The following is a 15,480-nucleotide window of genomic DNA, read 5'->3' on the forward strand; positions in this document are numbered from 1 at the left end:
ATCCAAACTGGCAAAACCGTGGGCCACCAAAGCAGAGTGTGCGAACATAACCATTTGGCTATGGGGCCGGCCCCCTGTCCTCTTTTCTAATGTAAGCATTTAGTGCTATAAATTTCACTTTAATACTGCTTTAGTTGCATCCCATATATTTTGGTAAGTTGTATTTTAATTAAGTCCTACGTACTTTATTATTTTCTTGGAAACTTTCTCTTTGATGCATGTATTATTTAGAAGTGTGCTGTTTAATTTCCAAATGTTTAAAGATTTTCTTCTTGTCTTTCTATTATTCATTTCTAGTTTGATTCCATTATGATCAGAAAATATACTCTATATGCTTTCATTTCTTTTAAATTTGTTGAGATTTTTCTATAGCCCAGGATGTGGTCTGTCTTGGTGAATGATTCACAGGCATTTGAAAAAAGTATGTATTCTGCTTTTATTGGGTGGAATGTTCTATAATGAGAATCCTGTTGGTTGGTTGTGTTGTTCAGGTCTTCTATATACTTGCTAATTTTTGGTCTGGTTGTTCTATCAGTTGCTGAGAGGGGAGTGTTGACGTCTTCAACTGTAATTCTGGATTTGATTATTTCTCCTTTGAGGTCTTTCGGTTTTTGCTTCATGTATTTTGAGACTCATGGTTTGGTATGTTGAAGGTAATTATGTCTTCCTGGGGCTTGATCATTTCATCCTTATTTGTCTTCAGTAACTTTCTTTGCTCTGAAGTCTACTTTGTCTGATATAAATATAGCTAGTCTGCTCTTTTTTTGGATTACTATTTTCATGGTATATATTTTCCCATCTTTTTAGTTTCAGTCTACCTATATCATTGAATTTGTAGAACTTCTTGTAAACAGCATATAGTTGGGTCTTGATTTTTATCTACTTTATCAATTGCTGCCATTTAATTGATATGGTTATTTACATTTAAAGTAATTTTTAATTGTCTGTCATTTTATTATTTTTCACTTTGTTTCCTCTGTTTTTCATTCCTCTGTTTCTCTTTCTTGCCTTACTGTGGATTATCTGAATATTTTCTAGTATTCCTTTTTTTTTCTTTTTGCTTGAGGAAGATTGTCCCTGAGCTAACATCTGTGCCAGTCTTCCTCTATTTTGTATGTGGGTCACTGACACAGCATGGCTGACAAGTGGTGTAGGTCTGCGCCTGGGATCTGAACCTGCAAACCTGGGCCACCGAAACAAAGTGTGCCAAACTTAACTACTAAGCCACAGGGCTGGCCCCCTATAGTATTCCATCTTGATTTATGTCTTCGAGTGTATTGCTTTGTACAGTTTTCCTAGTGGTTGCTCTGAGTGTTACTATATGCATGTGGCTTACCATAGTCTACTGGTATCAGCATTTTACCACTGAGAATGAAGTGTGGAAACTTTAATTCCACTTAGGTTCCTTTGTCCTACTCACTTTTTTTTGTTTTGTTAAGGAAGATTCGCCTTGAGCTAACATTTGTTACTAATCTTCCTCTTTTTGCTTGAGGAAGATTGTTCCTGAGCTAACATCTGTGCCAATCTTCCTCTATTTTGTATGTGGGTCACTGCCACAGCATGGGTGATGAGTGGTATAGGTCCGTGCCTGGGATCTGAACCTGTGAACCCGGGCCACCTAAGTGGAATGTGCCAAACTTAACCTCTAGGCCACAGGGCAGATCCCAGCCCTCCTCACTTTTAACTGTCATTGTCTTTGGTGTCAGATGGTGTTTCCATTTTTGTTTCAGTCATCACATATGATTTACACAACTCAGAATAGTATTGTATTCACCCATATTTCTGCTCTTTCTGTTCTTTATTCCTTTTTATTGTTGAGTAGAATTCTATGGCATCAGATTTACCACAGTTTAACCATTTACCTGTTGAAGGACATCTGGGTTGTTTACTACAGTTTTTGGCTATTACAAATAAAGCTGCTAGGAACACTCATGTGCAGGTTTTTGTGTCATTACAAGCTTTTATTTCTCTGGGATAAATGCCCAAGAGTGAAATTGCTGTGTCATGTGGTTATTATAGCATGTTTAGTTTTGTAAGAAACTGCAAGACTGTTTTCCAGTGTGGCTGGTCCATTTTACCTCTCCCCCGGCAATGTATGGATGATTGAGTTTCTCTGCATGCATACCTCTGCTCTTTCTGTTGTTCCTCCTTCCTTCCTGATGCTTTAAGATTCCTTCTGTCATCATAACCTTTCTGTTTGAAGACCTTCCTTTAGCCATTCTTTAAGAGTAAGTCTGCTAGTGACAAATACTTTTAGTTTTCCTTTGTCTGAGAATGTGTTTATTTCCCCTTTAGACTTGAAGGATAGTTTGCTGAATATAGAATTTTGGTTGAGAATTCTTTTCTTTCAGCACTTTTACCTGTAGATGTATTGGTAAAAATAGACAACAGGATGGAAAACAACTTTGAAACAGTGAATCACTCAACCGTATTGGGTAGTGACAGTAGCCAAGATTCTTCCTCATCTTCTTCCTGCCTCCCTTGCAACTTCGGTGAGTGTGAAATGACACATATTACAAGTGGCACTATTTAACCTATATTCCTCAACATTCTTTATACAAGCTAATGGAAGATGTTTATTTCCTATTTTGAGGCTGGTTTTAGGTGTTATTAATAAAGATGGCTAACGTTTATGGAGTGTCTGCTATGTGCCAGGCACTGTGCTAATCAACCGACATGCCTCTTCTCCACTAACACTCATAATGACCTCACGGTGTAGGTACTTTTATTAGCCCCATTCCCAAAGTCACAGAGCTGGTGAGTGCCAGTTCTGGAACTCTAACCCAGTTCTCTGACTTTAAAGCTCATGTTTCTTAACAGTCTCTTGTATTGCCTGCCACACCACAGTGGCAGACATGAGGAGACCCCAGGTTCCGTGGCCTCTAAGGGAAAGCCTTCCTAATATTTTATAGCTCCTCTGTGTCTCTACTTCTAAGTAGCTAATATTAATATCCTAGTGCAGGGCTCAGCAAACTTTTTCTGTTAAGGGCTAGATAGTAACTATTTTAGGCTTTGTGGGCCATCTGGTTTCTGTCACAACTGTTCAACTCTGCTGTTTTAGCATGAAAGCAGCCACAGATGTAGGCAAATGAATGGGCGTGACTGTGTTCCAATACAACTTTAGTTACAAAAACCAGTGATGGCATTGGCCTGTGGGCTATTGTTTGCTGACTCTTGTCCTAGAGGAGACCCTTTTGCTTTAAATTATTTTGTTACCCAAATGAGGAGAAACTTTAAAAATTGTGCTCTTTCTTCCAAATGGGCACTATGATATGCTGTTGTTAGAAGTATAAATTAGTAGGAGCCTGCCTGGTGGCATAGTGGTTAAGTTCGCGCACTCCACTTCAGCAGCCTGGGGTTCGCAAGTTCGGATCCTGGGTGCGGACCTAGCACCACTCATCAAGCCACGCTGTGGTGGTATCCCACATAAAATAGAGGAAGATTGGCACAGATGTTAGCTCAGGGCCATTTCTCCTCACACACACACACACACACACACACATAAAGTATAAATTGGTGAAAACTTTCTGAAGGGTAATTTGTATAAAAATTCATAAAAATATGCCAGTAGACTCAGTAATCCCACTTCTGTCAGAAGGCATAATTTAAAAAAAGATTTGTATTAAAATTTTGGTACAAAAATGTTCTTTACAGAATCATGAAAAATTGGAAACAGCCAAATAAGCAACCATAGGGAATTAGTTAAGTGACTCCTGCTGTGTCGACAGTACATGAGGCCGTAAAGCACGATGGTTAAGAGCATGGGCTCCTGAGTCAGACTGCCTGGGTTCAAATCCCGGCTCTTTGTCTTACTAACCGTGTGAACTTAAGCCACTCCTATCACCCAAATATTAGTTTCTTCATCTGTGAAGCGACAAAAATTATAGTACCTACCTCATAGAATTGTGAGGCTCAAATGGGAGAATTCGTTTAAAGCTCTTAACACAATGCCCAGAACATAAGTGCAATGCAAATGTCACCAGTCAGGAAAATCATGATGACAGGGAGGCAGACATGAAAGAAAACAAAAGAAAATAGAGAAATGCTCAAAATATAGTGTTAACTGAAAAAGGAAGATTCAAACTCTATGTAAAGTATGATTTCAATTTCGTGTTTTAAAAAAAGAAATAGAAAAAAGAATGGACGACGTTAGCAGAAGGTTGATGGTTCAGAGCACTTGGCTTGGAAACAGACAGACTTAGATTTTAAAACTGGCTCTGTAACTAGCAATGTGATCTTGTTCAAATAACTTATCTTTTCTGGGCCTCAGTTTTCTCATCTGCTAAGTGGGAATAAGTTGTTAGGATGACTTATAGATGTAACATATTTAGTAGCACAGTGCCTGATACATGGTAGATACTCAATAAATTTTCAAGTTTTCTCAATTATACCCACCCATACTTTTCAAATTGTCTTCACGGAACATATACTCGCTAAGAAATATAGCTCTGAGTGTACTTTTAGAGGGTAAAAGGGAGCAGTGGGATCGCAGAGCAACATGTTTACATATGCACCTGCAGCCTAAGAATTAAATTTATTCAAGACAATGAACAGATTGTTTCAAGTATAGCAAATTCAAGACTAGCAAAGGTGAAAAATGCTAACAGTTATGCAGAAAGAGATTCATTTAAGGAAAAGAAGAGAGAAATGTAGAAAAAAATTCACCCAAGTAGAAATTTGTGAATTAGAAATCAATCAGTTTAATTTTCTTAGGCACTTTCATGGTAGCCTTGCATGAAAAAATGAGGATTTTACTTTTTCTCTGTATTTTTAAAGGCTATCTTGGTGATCCAAGGAGAAATGTCAGAATACTTGGTACTCATTTGATGGCTGCACAAAAGAAGACCACACCTGAGCACGCAGCCTGCTACTTGGTTCGTGTTTTGTTCTCCAAGGAAGTTCTGATTCGCAGCTCCATAGATATCACTTCCCAAGGCTGCCAACCCCTAGATCCAAACAAAATAGCTGCATTAAGAGGTATGTAAAGTCATTATGGAATCTTGTTTTATCATCATTTAGTCATCTGATGAATGTTAATAGCAGTTGAAGAAATAATGATGAAGTCTGTGTAAATCTTAGAACTGTTCATTTTTTTACCTGTCTGACCTAGATTTTATAATTGAATAGTATGTAATGAATAACAACTTCTCAAGAATAAAGCTTGTCTATAGACTGGTGGAATAAGACAAACTTTATTGATTATAGTTGCTTATGGTTAGTACTAAGGCAATTCTTCAGTGCTGAAACTTGGTACTAAAAAATAAAGAAAAAGCCAAAAAAAGGTGGAAGAATAAAACATATTTCAGTGCTAGTAACTGGCAACACAGAACTAGAATCTTATGATTAATCCACTTTAGCCTCCTGCCTTCCTGCCTTCCAGGAATGTGTATGGAGTTCTTAGAATTCAGAGGCGCTGAGGATACAACAATGAATAAGTACTTCTGCCCACGAGGAGTTCATAGTCTAGAAAGGGACCCGTTGGAGGAAACAGATCCATTCCAGTCCAGTGTGGTAGTGTGGAGGCTCAGAGAGCAGAGCAACTACTTGTTAGGGAAGGCTTGCTAAAGACAAGACTTCTGAGCTAGATTTGGAAGGGTTCCTTAGCTAGGTAAAGAAAATAGGAAGGGTAGTCCAGGCAGAGGGAATAGCTTATGGGGAAGATAGACATGTAATATGCACAGATTAAATAGACCCTGGTGTAATAATGTTTGCAATAACACCATTTTCTCTTTACAGATTTCCTTTTATTCTTAGTTGTAACTTATCCATGGGGTTATTAAATGGCATTAGCACCCTGAAATAGTTGACTTTTGGTTACTTCCCTTTTTTAAGCACCAAAACTTCACTTTTGGCTCCCTAGGTCAGTGTTTTATGGAGTTGCACATTGAGATATTCAGCAAAGCATCCTCTTTGGGTGGAATTTCTCAACTCTCAGAAAGAGAGAAAGGAATGACAATTAAAAAGGGAAAATTTCGGTATTTTAAATAAAAAATTTCTCATCAGTTTGTTATTTTTTTTTTTAATTTCATGAATGCTTTCTGCTATTTGCAGAATATCTGGCAACAATTTTTCCCAACCATGACTTGCGTGAATGTGGAGAAGACTGGAAAAACTGTGTTGCCGATATCCATTCTCTGATCCGCTATTTATGTTTCGAAGCCAGAAAAATGACAGTAAGTTCTTTTCCATCTAACTATGGCTGCTGCTGTATGAGTGCGTCCTGTGAACAACTCCAGAACTGATAGCATGACATGCAGGTTCCTCAGGCCACGTGCTTGCCATCTAGTTTATTTAATTTAGGGGCAGGGTACGTCTCTCAAATCATATTGCCTGTTTATTTCACTCTTTGATATTTATGTTCCATCAAAATTGCCCTAAGATAAATCAACCAGAGTGTTATAATTAGTATATTTGAAGCCAATGGCTAGACTAGAAAAAGGTTTCAGCTGCAAAGATATTTGGCAAGTCTTTTTTAGTATCCCACTGAGTAACACAGAAAAGAGCAGCCTGGCGCTGCTTAGCTGTTCTAGTGGCAGTTAAGGATGGCACAAGAGAAAAGGAAGGCACTTTATTACTTGCTCACTTTCAGTGATGGCAGAACCTGGTGAAAATAATGCATAGACATGAGGTTAAGCTCTCAGAGATCTTTTATGCTCTGTATCGTTACATGGTAAACAGGACTCTGGCTTCCCTCTCATCCATTCTGTGTTCAGGGTGCATTAGAGATTTTTTAACGGGAATGGGCCAGTAGGGAAGACTGTCATGACTGTTGCCTTCTCCTGACGAAGCATTTAACTTAATGACAATTCCTAATTTCCTTCCACCTCTCTAAAAACCCCCTTTTATTCTCACCATGTCTAGTCACTCCTGGGTCTCCGGAGTAAGTTTATGGAAACCATTTGCCAAGAATATCTGTAGCCGAGCTTATGTTTTCTTGGTGAGCGGCTTGATTTCAGTGGTAGCTCAAGCACCATCTGTCTGAGACCGAATCTGCTTATTTTTCACATTCCCTTTTATATCCTACAAAAATTGCACCCCAAACATTTGAATGTAAAATTATGATACTGCCTGGAAAATGGCCATTTGCATATTTGCTTCAGCGTCAGAAGAGAAGCAGCATCTGCCGAGTGCCTGCTGTGTAGCTGACTAGGAGAGGGCAGGTCCTCGCCGCTCAACGTGGGTCCACGGACCCGCAGCCCCAGCAGTGCTGGAAAGCTGGTGAGAAACACAGTCTTGAGTTCCACACCAGTCTCACTGAGACAGAATTTGCATTTTAGCAAGACTGCCAGGTGACGTGTGTGCACATTGAAGTTTGAGAAGCCTGGACATCAACCCTCATTATATATTAGAATCACGTGAGACACTCTTTAAAAAAGTTATTAACACCTGAGCTCTCCCATTCCCTCCCACGGGGCTTAAGCACAGCTTTAAAAATAAATCTCTAGGGTGATCCAAGTGTTCGAATGTACAGCCAGATTTGAAAGTCACTGGGGAAAGAGAAAACAAACAAACACGTTAAAAAACAAACAAAAAGTTGTCATCTTCAAGAAACTCATTTATTCATGAAATGCTTATTAAGCACTTATTTTGTGCCAGCAGTTATCATTCGGTTCATTAGAGAGAGCTACCAAGGCCCCCAAGAAGCAGCACATTGTGGCAGCTTGAGGAAGATCCACACCTGTGCTGCTTTTATCACGGCACACAATGTTCGCAGCCTGTACCCACCTTGCTAGAGACAGTTGCTTCCCCACCAACCTGGGAGCCCTGGTAGATGATGGAGCGCGTCCGTATTTCGCACTATGGGACTTTGTTTACAGATACAATTTTGTGTTTCAGCAGACTGTCAATACACCACCGTCTGCAGATGCTAATAATAGAAGGGATGGCGAGGACGGTGAAGGCGCTTCCCAGTTAGCTCAGCAAATGGCTGCCGTAGAAACAGGAGAAGATGGAGATCCTCAGCAGCGCAACAGTGCTCTCCCTGAAGAAATGAGAGAAGCTGCCACTGGTAATTCTGTGGCATCTGGTGAAACACTGGGTGAGTTTTAAAATAAGTTCTTTTGAGGAAGATTAGCCCTGCACTAACCACTGCCAGTCCTCCTCTTTTTGCTGAGGAAGACTGGCCCTGAGCTAACATCTGTGCCCATCTTCCTCTGCTTTATACGTGGGACACCTGCTACAGCATGGTGTCCCAAGCGGTGCTGTGTCTGCACCCGGGATCCGAACCGGCAAACCCCGGCCACCAAGAAGTGGAACGTGCGAACTTAACTGCTGCGCCACCGGGGCCAGCCCCTAAAATAAGTTCTTTTGATGATAAATGTTGAATCTGGGTGATGAATTTATGGGGCTCGTTGTCCTATTCTCTCTACTATTATGTACGTTTGAGATTTTTCATAATAAGTCTAGACAACTTGATCTCTTATATTAATGAGTTAATGAAATATAGATACTAGTTCTGAGACTGACAGTTTTTAACATCAAGCTAAATCTGTCATTTTTCCTTCAGAGAGCAGTTCTCAGCCGACTCCTTTGGCCACTGTGACCTCTCAGGTTAGGCAGGTAAAGAAGGAGCTACAGGGGCCCGCCCGGTGGCGCAGTGGTTAAGTTCGCACATTCCCTTCAGCGGCACAGGGTTTGCCGGTTTGGATCCTGGCTGCAGACGTGGCACAGCTTGGCACGCCATGCTGTGGTAGGCATCCCACATATAAAGTAGAGGAAGATGAGCACGGATGTCAGCTCAGGGCCAGTCTTCCTCAGCAAAAAGAGGAGGATTGGCAGGAGATGTTAGCTCAGGGCTACTCTTCCTAAAAAAAAAAATTTAAAAATTAAAACAAGAAGGAGCTACAGCTGGATGAGCCAGAAGCATTCAGGGGTCTTGCTCTCTATGTGCTGGGCACATTGCACGTGCCTCGTAAAGAGTTTTTACTTGAATTAGTGACTCCTATTCCTCAGAATGCTAGCTGTCTGCCCAAGGCACGTCCTGCTTCATCAGTGTCAAGTGGCAGTGGGTTCCATAGGTGACTGTGCCACCTGCCACTCATGCTTCCCAGTGCGTCTTCCCCAGGATGCTGGGGTTTAATGGCACCTGAGGTAGAAAAACTATTTTCTGTCTCTCCCCTGCCCCCATGTCAACCCTAAGTAGAATACTACCTGTGAACCTGTTCAAGAGGAAGTAGTTAAATGATGTATCTTTATAGTGGATTTTCTCCATTACAAAAGTGATATAACTGCTATATTTGTTCAGGTTGTACACCATAGAACCAGACTCTGGCTAAATTAAACCACTACAACAAAAATCACTGGACGAATAGCTCCTAGATTTAAAGAAGCAAACAACTAACCGAGCCACAGGCAGGGGCCAGAGAGGCCCCAAGACTGTGGTGTCTGGGGTCCATCGAGGGCTCTGGGGCTCCATGTGTGCAGCTTCCATGAGATCTAGGTTCTAGGTTTCGCTTGTCCCTGTTCAGATCCCCAGGAGAAAGTATCCAATTTGGGGAGCTTGGGTCACGTGTCTCTGCCCCTGACTCAGCTCGAACCAGGGGACAGGGCAACTAAGCCAATTGTGAGCCAGGAAGCCACCCCAATTTGTGTGTAGTCTATTAGACTATTTTATTTAAAACACTGGAAAATGTTTAGGAGAGAAGTAAAGCTCTCACAGTCAAGATACCTTAAAAAAGTATTGTGGGGGCCGGCCTAGTGGTGTAGTGGTTAAGTTCTCATGCTCTGCTTTGGCAGCCCGAGGTTTGGCGGCCCGGGGACCTATGCACCGCTCATCAAGCCATGCTGAGGCAGCGTCCCTCATAGAAGAACTAGAAGAACTTACAACTAGGATATACCACTGTGTACTTGGGCTTTGGGGAGGAAACAAAAAAAAGGAGAGGAAGATTGGCAACAGATGTTAGGGCCAATCTTCCTCACCAAAAAAACCCCAAACACACACAGAGAAATGACTCACACTAAAAAAAAACTGTTGTGGACATTTAAATTTTTTTCTTACAAATCTTTTAAAACATTATGGCTTCCACATAATTACTCTTCTTTTTAAACTTGATATATATGTTTTTCCTCAAGAATCTCCAATCTTCATAATCATTGCTTTAAACAGGTATATAACACTCCAGTAAGTGTACCCTAATTTATTTAACTATGTCCCTCTTTTTGTTGTTTTTACAAAAGTTTTTTGAGGATTTTTTGGAGGGGATTATCAATTATGCAAATCATGCTGCCAAAAAAATTGTCATTCATATAGCTTTTTATGTATTTTGGATTCTTTTCTTAAGTTACGTTCTCAGAATTCAAATTACCAAGTTAAAGAGTATTAACCTTTTTTCTGACCCTTGATAAATATTGCTAGGTTGATCTTCCAGAGTTAAGTCTTTGGACCCACTGAGTGAATTTTTAAATAATTTAATCTCTCTTGCTAAATCTTGGACCTGGGGGATTCAGCAATTTATACCATCACCCAATAAATGATGGATGTTCCAAGATGGAAAATAGGCTTATTGACTTGTAAGAATCATATCATTTTTCTCTAATATATTTTCAACAAATAATTCTTTATTATATGTAAAATATATTTTTCAAGTACAGTTTGGTTAATTTGGATCACTATGGACTGAAGAGAGATGGTGTTGATTAGGCTGTAGAGTTGAGAAATGAAAACAGACTTAACGTTTATTTTTCAGTTCAAATAAGTTATCTAAAATATGATATCTAAGATGAACTTGGTGATTTTTAAATCAGTCTAATACCAAAAAAAATTTACATTTTTAAAATTATAAATATTTCAGTAAGAATCATGGTGCTTATTTTTGAAAAGGCTCATTTAAAAAAAAAGAAAATGCCCGTTTTATAAGTAGGAAAACGATGCATTAAAATTACGTAGCATTTCTTACTAAATGTACTGTTAAAGCTGATCGTATCCTAAAAGGCAGCAGAACAGAGAATTGTCCTCTCGAACGATCAGAGCCCATGTCATCACATCCAGTGATTCCTGCCTTATTTCTCATGCTGTTTCATGATAGCCTAAAAACTTCAGGCTTTAATTTTTTTAACCTCTCAAACTCTTGAGCTTAAAAATTCAGAAAAATCACCCTTTCTATTTTAGCCTGTTAAAAACCTAAAAATCTGCCATGAAAATTGACCTCTTCTTTCTCTTTTGCTTCAAGAATATCTTGGAAATCCAAGTAGAAATATACGGATGCCAATTTCACTTCTGAATGTAGCAAAAGAGAGGCCTCGCCCAGAGCTGGCAGCCAGATTCCTTATTCGCAGCCTGTTCTCAGAGGAGGTCCTGATAAAAAGTAACGTCTACGGCAGTGTGTGGCGGGGCATTTGTGCCCTGAACTCCAACAGGATTAACGCTCTCCGAGGTTTGTTACATGTCTTGTTACATGTCAAGTGTGTGAGAATAAATAAAAGCAAATTGCGTTAGAGAAGGGCAGAAAGAGAAATCCACTCAGTTTGTGTGTGTTCGGAGGAGAGACAGAGCCCTCACTAATTCCCTCATTAGGGTCTAGCAAGGAGCAGGTTCGGAATCATGGTTCTTTTTGCCTCTGGGTTCTCAGGGCTAATTGCTCTGTCTTGAATGGTATTATTAGAACAGGAAAGGCATTATTGACTGTGGCTCCCTGGTATGGACAGCCAGGCGTATGGAAACTCAAACACTTTCTTCTACTGAGGATCAAGGTGAAAGCTGCTGGGCTTTGTCAGTTTGTAAAAGTGTCAACAATAGCACAGCAGGTTAATTTGGTAGCTTTTTCTCGTGCACATGAGCAGAGTGTGGTCTTTATCTATGACATATATAGATGAAGTAAGAAAGCTTCCGAAAGCAATTCTGTGAAATCTTCAATTTGGACAAAGCAGGAAGCCGAATATTTCTTACTCATGTCCCTGGTACCCAGCGAAGATGGAGTTCTGAGCCCCGGATTGATCTCAGTTGGTTCCTCCTTGGGTCTTCCCTTCACATCACATGTTTCGTATCTAACAAATTTGAACAACACTTGTGTTTCAGACTAAAGAAACCTGGCTTACAGCACCTTTCATAAGCATTTGATATCATCTAATCCAATTGTTTTCAAACTTTTTAAAATTTTACTGCAACTCTTAGTAAGAAATACATTTTACATTGTGACTCAGTATATGTGTGTGTGTGATTTTGAAAAAACTGAAGCACAAGTTTCACAAACAATGCTTTTTTTATGAGAATTACATTCCAGTGTTTTCTATCCTGTTACATTTTTTTTTTTTAAAGTGCTGCTGTCACTGATTTCACGACCTAGTAATTGGTCACGATTTGCCATTTGAACATCACTGAGCTAACCCACCAGGCAAAAAACCAAAACCCAATTCCTCTTATCTTATGGTAAAAAAAGAACACAGAGTCTGTAACCAATTTGGAAATGAAGGTGTTTATAGAAGAAATAGTGTCTTTCTAATTAAAAATTTTTTAAGTGAGGGACAAAAAGGTGACTTATAGTTCTTTAATATCTGAAATAGATGAGTTCCTTAAAAGTGGACTAAAGATATTATTCTGTGTATTTCATTGTTTTATCCCTTGTTGAATTATATTACAAATCAAGAAGATGTCTTTTATAGTAAAAAACATTCAGCATGAGTTTGGCGTACTATCCACATAGGGCATATTGTAACAAATTTCCCATAAGACTCAAGGTTCTACAACTTTGTTGAAGGGCAGCTATGTGAGTTATTTCAGCAGAGAGAATACAGTAGAATCATCGTTGTCCTGGGGGGCAGAGTCAGGCCCAAGGAGGAGAAGCTGACAAGAAAGCATATTTTACTTTAATATAAGGACAAAATGAACTTGGAGAATGAAGAGAGTCAGAGCAAAGGCTGAGTGACCAGAGAGGAGAGGAAGTTCCTGCCCTAGGAGGAGGACTGGGCTTTTTGGTCTCTGAAAAATCGCTCCTGCAAAAGAGGCCATTCTTTCAGTTTATTTTTTTTATGTATATACATGTTGCAACATGTATTCATTTTATTTGTTTTTTTACCTTTGGAATACCTTCACCCATTTCTCCCTCCCCTCACTCCCACGTCTTGCAACCACTAATCTGCTCTCTGTATCTATGAGCTTGATTTTTGTTTTTGTTTTAGATTCCACATATAAGAGAGATCGTACAGTATCCGTCTTTCTCTTTTATTTCACTTAGCATAATGCTCTCAAGCTCCATCCATGTTGTTGCAAATGGCAAGATTTCATTCTTTTTTATGGCTGAATAATATTTCATTGTATACATATATACCACAACTTCTTCATCCATTGATGGACACAAGTCGCTTCCATGTCTTGGCTGTTGTAAATCATGCTGCAATGAACGTGAGGGTGCAGGTATCTTTTTGAGTTAATGTTTTTGTTTTCTTCTGATAAATACCCAGAAGAGGAATTGCTGGATCATATGGTAGTTCTGTTTTTAATTTTTCGAGGAACCTCCATACTGTTTTCTATAGTGGCTGCACTAATTTACATTCCCACTGACAGTGGACAAGGATTCCCTTTTCTCCACGTTCTCACCAACACTCTTATTTCTTGTCTTTTTGGTGATAGCCCTTCTAACAGCTGTGAGGTGATACCTCGCTGTGGTTTTGATGTGCATTTCCCTGATGATTACTGATGTTGAGCATCTTTTCTTGGGTCTCTTAGCCATATGTATATCTTCTTTGGAAAAATGTCTATTCAGATCTTCTGCCTATTTTTTAATCAGATTGTTTGATTTTTGCTGTTGAGTTGTATGAGTTCTTTCTATATTTTGAATATTAGCCCCTTATCAGATATATGGTTCGCAAATATTTTCTCCCATTCAGTAGGCTGCCTTTTCATTTTGTTTATGGCTTTATTTGCTGTGCAGAAGCTTAATATTTATTTTATTTACTTTGAGGAAGATTAGCCCTGAGCTAACATCTGCTGCCAATCCTCCTCTTTTTGCTGAGGAAGACTGGCCCTGAGCTAACATCCATCCCCATCTTCCTCTACTTTGTATGTGAGACGCCTGCCACAGCATGGCTTGACAAGCAGTGCGTAGGTCTGCACCTGGGATCCGAACTAGCAAATCCCGGGCCGCCGAAGTGGAGCATGGGAACTTAACTGCTGTGCCACCGGCTGGCCCTACAGAAGCTTTTTAGTTTAATGTAGTCCCACTTGTTTATTTTTGCTTTTGGTGTCGGATTAAAAAAATTGTTGCCAAGACCTATGTCAATGTTAATGCAGCCTAAAATGGCACTTGCCATTTTTAAATTTGTCAACTAAGACCCCCTAGATCTTTTTTTCTATATACTGACATTTATCCAGTACTTATATTGTTAGTGTTTAGGCTGTTCCTATTTATACTGTTGGTATTTTTTTATTGTAAGTGTAGGATTTTATATTTATTCCTCCTGCATTTAATCCTGTTTGTAGAGCAGCATTCTCCAAACTATGGTTCTTAAAGACAGCTGAATGTTTTTATTTATTTACTTAGTTATTTATTTATTTTCAGATGTACATCATAATATATTTTGACTTCTGTGTAGATTACATCATGTTCACCACCTGAAAACTAATTATAGCGCATCCCCTCACATGTGAGCCTAATCACCCCTTTTGCCCTCCCCCCTTCCCCTCTGGTAACCACCAATCCAATCTCCAATGCTATGTGTTTGTTTGTGGTTGTTTTTATCTTCTACTTATGAGTGAGATCATATGGAATTTGACTTTGTCCCTCTGACTTATTTCACTCAGCGTAATACCCTCAAGGTCCATCCATGTTGTCACTGATCCTTTATGGCTATTTGTGAAGCCCAGGTCTTCTGCCGCTGATAAGCCTCAAACCCCACAGTACCACATACACCGTCAACACAGTCCTGGTCCATGCACACTTCTCAACCCCCTGGAGTGTACCCCGATGCCACACTGCAGAGGCCCCCACCTCTCCACCAATGCCCCCCACAGTTCACCTTGTCCTCACACAGGCCCTGTCCCACAGAGGCAGACACCCTTGCCTGCCTGCCTGTAGAGGATCAAGGCACCCAGTCAATGCAGGCTGAAAAGTAGCCTGAGGCCTTGCTGTTAGGTGGGTCTGGTCCCTAGGGCGGGTTGCCTGCCCTGGCTGAACTGGATTAAATCTGTGCTCTAGTGGGCATGGCAGACCCCTGGGCTAACAGGCCACGGGATGAACCTTAATGGACCCCACCAGGGTCCGTGTCAGCACTCCTGGACAAGCTCAGAACAATGGCCCCCACCAATGTCTCAGTCTCTGGAGAGGTCCCTCCTCCCACCAAGATGCCCCTAGAGCCCACCAGGTGAGTCTCGTTTCACCAAAGGACTGTCAGCCTTCTCTCTGGTGATTTCAGGTTGCTGCAATGAGTGAGTTTGTGCGTGGGCCCTTTAAGACCCGGGTCTTTTCGGCTTTTGGCCAATAGCTTTTCTGGGGGTATCCTCGCTGCAGTTAATAGCCAGCAAAGCCAGACAGTAAGACCCCCTTCTCA

At 40.3% G+C, this 15,480-nt stretch overlaps 1 protein-coding gene across 1 annotated transcript in view; it reads left to right on the forward strand.

Moving 5' to 3' along the window:
* BEND2 (BEN domain containing 2) overlaps window positions 1-15,480 on the forward strand; it is a 32,169-nt gene that overhangs the window by 14,540 nt on the left and 2,149 nt on the right. The window contains 5 exon segments of the mRNA XM_046672900.1: window positions 2,352-2,492; window positions 4,777-4,977; window positions 6,052-6,173; window positions 7,837-8,038; window positions 11,169-11,372. Of these exon segments, the coding sequence (XP_046528856.1) occupies window positions 2,352-2,492; window positions 4,777-4,977; window positions 6,052-6,173; window positions 7,837-8,038; window positions 11,169-11,372 (870 nt within the window).

The sequence above is a fragment of the Equus quagga genome, chromosome 10 (genome assembly GCF_021613505.1).
Source record: "Equus quagga isolate Etosha38 chromosome 10, UCLA_HA_Equagga_1.0, whole genome shotgun sequence".
Lineage (NCBI taxonomy): Eukaryota > Metazoa > Chordata > Mammalia > Perissodactyla > Equidae > Equus > Equus quagga.